Raw genomic sequence first — 3,749 nt, 5'->3', positions numbered from 1 at the left:
TTATATTTTTTCAATTTATTTAATAAATTGCAATACCAATATTTGCACATAGCCGTGTCTGACTGCACAATCTCAAACAATAAATTAGCTGTTATTACTTAGTACCAAGTAGCCATTTTGAAGTTACTTGTTTTACTGTTAAGTAAATTATTGGATGGCTACCTCCAACTTTGACTCGAGTAAAATACATTTAAATTAGTGCAAGTCTTACATGAATAAAAAAATGCAGGGTACTCCCCACACCTTTGTTTATTGTTTGTTATTGGTACATTTAAAGTCATATTTAAATTTTAAATCATTCTGGCTTAAACATGGATATAAATGTACTCTTTATCAGACCATATTGTCTGGGAAATGGGAAATCCCATTGGAACCTGCTAGCACTAAGTTGCTAACTGGTTAGCAAACCGGCCACAACCAAACTCGCTTGCAAACCTTCCGCCACAACTATCCCGCTCTCTTGATAAACGACCAATCACATTCACTTTATTCCCTCGTGTAAAGTTGGGCACCACTAAGGAGAATTTGGAAATGCAACGGTTGGAATGACCGCTTCCCTAAGACTTAAAAAATGTTTGAATGTCAAGGCTAACACTTTTTGTCACTTATCTCAGTGGTTAAGCTTAATTATTACTCATGGAATGAACTATTTCAAGCATAAAAAACCCAACAGTATGTCACCAAAAAAGGATACTACAAGATATAGATAAAAAAAAACAATATCAGAAATAATTTTCCAGCTGTTTATAATGTTGATTACTGTGTAGTCATACACAGGTTAGACCAGGGGTGCTCAAGTCCAGTCCTCAAGAGCTACTATCCTGCAACTTTTGGTGCACCCCATTTTTAACACACCTGAGTCAAATGAGTGGTTCATTACATGCCTCTGCTGAGCTAAATGAGAGTATTGAGCCTTTCGATTCAGGTGTGTTAGAGAAGAGATGCATCTAAAAGTTACAGGATGGTAGCTCTTGAGGACTGGACTTGAGCACCCCTGGGTTAGACCTTCATTTAAATACATTTTTGAAGTGTAAAGGCAGCAGCTTGGATTATTGGGTCTAGTGTCTCATCCTTTTAATAATGCCACAATCACTGCATTGTGTAATAAAGGGAAGGGACCCAAGATACTACACAGACAGGACAGTGGAATGCAAAGGACTTTATTAAAGAGAATGGGCTAAGTGTGGTACTGGGAGCGCACAGACAGTTCTCGGACTGGAAATCCCCTGTGGCAGAGACAATAGGTTGGTGATCAGCTAGAGCAGGGGTGTCAAACTGGTTCCAGAAAGGACAATAGCACACCAGACTCCAGTCATCTCATCAAGGGAGTGCTATTGCTTGGTTGGAAAGAAAACCTGCAGCCACACGGCCCTTTCTGGAACCAGTTTGACACCTGTGAGCTAGAGCAACAATTAGCAAGGGAGTGAGACTGGATCACTAACCTGTTAGTGGGTCTCAGAGTAGGTGGCTGGCTCTGTGATGAGTCCAGGATAGAGGTATGTTAAGAGACTGAGCTTGTGGGAGCAGGAGCCGCTGAGTGGCGGATGGTTTGCAGAGGACTTAGACTGATGAGCTCCAGAGACATTCTGGGTACAGCATTCAGAGATAGGGTACAAGCGACGGTACAAGGGGGCAATCCGGAAGGAAGGTCCAGGTCCGATCCAGGGTCCGATTAATGGCAGGTTCAGAGAAACAAAGGGGTTAGGCAGACTCTGTAACTCCCAGACCAGGTGGGGGTAAGGCTCACAGGCAGGCAATCCTAGGCAGAACTGATGCAGGGGTCCAGAGGTCAGGTAAGATTGGGAGGCAAAAAGCTGGAATGCTGGAAAGTATTCAGTTGCTAGTCTGAGACGATCTGGCACTGGGAACTGATCCAAATGGGGTATATATGGAGGTGGTGACAGGTGGAACCACTTATTGTTAATAGCAGGCAGGGTGGAGTCGAGAAGGTGTGCTGAGTTGTGGATTAGGCCAGCACCAGTGCAGAGATTATCACACATTGTTATATAATGTTCTACTTTATCCACAGGTGTCTGCAGACCTCTCGCCTAAAGACCAGGAGATTATGTCCTACATAACCATCATTGGCTGTAGTATTTCTCTTACTGCCCTGGCCATTGCTGTTTTGCTCTTTATCACAAACAGGTAATGTATTCTTCTCTTTGCCAAGTTTGACTTTAAACAGTGCTCACCTTTTTTCTACCACTTATATTACTGCTTTTGTTCTGCATCCTTCAAACACCTCGCTCTAGATTAGTTAGCCAGTCCAACTCCTTTGAAATCTAGACTTTTTGTGAGCATTAAATCTTGGTAAACATCTTGTTTACCTCAGTCCACATATTCTGTGTCTGACAGAGAGGTCCGAGGGGATGATTCCAAGAAGATCCACATCAGCCTGGCAGTCGCTCTGATCCTCCTAAATGTTCACTTCCTCCCTAACCAGGCGGTGGCAGCAGCATCATCCCCTGGTCTCTGTCTTTATGTAGCTCTTGTTCTTCACTATTCTCTGTTGGCCTCGTTCACCTGGATGGCCTTGGAGGGCTTCCACCTCTATCTCCTCCTGTTTAAAGTCTTCAACATCTATGTGAAGAGATACCTGTTGAAGCTCAGTGTGGTGGGGTGGGGTGAGTGGAATCACCTGAGCATGGAGCCAAATGTCTGCAGCCTTAAGTCAAGAACGTTGTTGTATTCCAGGTCTTCCGGCTCTCATTGTGTCGGTGGTTGTGATCGTTGACAAAAACCTGTATGGTTATACCCCTTTGATCTCATCTGGACCCAGTGAACTCGCAGTGTAAGTAAAACTCTAAAATGATGCACAATCCAGGCTAGTTCCTAATCCTAATAGACTGATTCCACTGTTAACTATAGCTTAGTATGTTTATAGATGTATTTCTGTTCTCTAACGATCCGTTTACGTCAACCGCACTTTGAGCATCAGAACATTTAGTTTATGTGCAAAGTCTGGGAGACAGAATGAAGGAGTGTCAAAAGGTTGAGCTGCACAATTTGACCGTCAGGAACGGTGAGTCTTGCAGCGGTTCTGGATCAGCATTGAGGGCAGCGTTTTTTTAGCAGACAAGCTGGAACGCTAGTTGGAAAATCTGAACTTTTGCAGCTGGATGCTGAGTGTCAACCAATCAGACCGCCGTGTTCATTGCATCCAGCGTTCAGAACATTAGGCATTAAAATGCACAAATGTCCAAGTTGATGCCTTGGATGCATTTTTGTCTCTTAAAATGCATTTAGTCTGAACCTATGGTTATTATTATAGATTTTCTTTCCTTGTCATATGATAATATGTAGCTTCCTTTGCTTCCTTTCTGCATAGATGCTACATAACCAATGACAAAGTGAAGATGGGGACGACACTGGGCCTCTTCAGCGTTGTGTTCCTGTTTAACCTGATTGTGTTTGGGGGGATAGCTAAATGGCTTGTGTGTGACAACATGATCAAACAGGTATGTTGAAGGGCTATATTTGTGAAATAAATGTAAAAATAAATAAGAGAATAAGAAAAGCTTTGTCTCAAGGCTGCGGAACAAACATCTTTAGCAGTTTATAATTTTGTAAAAGAAAAACTGAAAGAAATAAAAGTATTCTTAAAAAGAACATTAAAACAATCCACTGGACTTTTTTCAAAGTTTGAAGACATTTTGCTTCCCATCCAGGAAGTTTTTCCAATTCAAAATGTTCAGAAATAGCGTTGAGTTCCAGCTTTTATACAACAGCCCAACAAAGCCTGTTTTTTG

General features: G+C 42.1%; 1 protein-coding gene across 1 annotated transcript in view; it reads left to right on the top strand.

Moving 5' to 3' along the window:
* Positions 1–3,749, top strand: part of LOC107103427 (adhesion G-protein coupled receptor G2-like) — a 15,900-nt gene that overhangs the window by 9,235 nt on the left and 2,916 nt on the right. The window contains exons 8-11 of the mRNA XM_015403134.1: positions 2,030–2,145; positions 2,356–2,624; positions 2,695–2,791; positions 3,329–3,458. Of these exons, the coding sequence (XP_015258620.1) occupies positions 2,030–2,145; positions 2,356–2,624; positions 2,695–2,791; positions 3,329–3,458 (612 nt within the window). The remainder of the gene's footprint in view (positions 1–2,029; positions 2,146–2,355; positions 2,625–2,694; positions 2,792–3,328; positions 3,459–3,749) is intronic.

Source organism: Cyprinodon variegatus, unplaced genomic scaffold, assembly GCF_000732505.1.
Source record: "Cyprinodon variegatus isolate N-32 unplaced genomic scaffold, C_variegatus-1.0 Scaffold1443, whole genome shotgun sequence".
NCBI lineage: Eukaryota > Metazoa > Chordata > Actinopteri > Cyprinodontiformes > Cyprinodontidae > Cyprinodon > Cyprinodon variegatus.
Note: the sequence above shows the minus strand (reverse complement) of the source record. Positions and strands in the feature narration are given on the sequence as shown.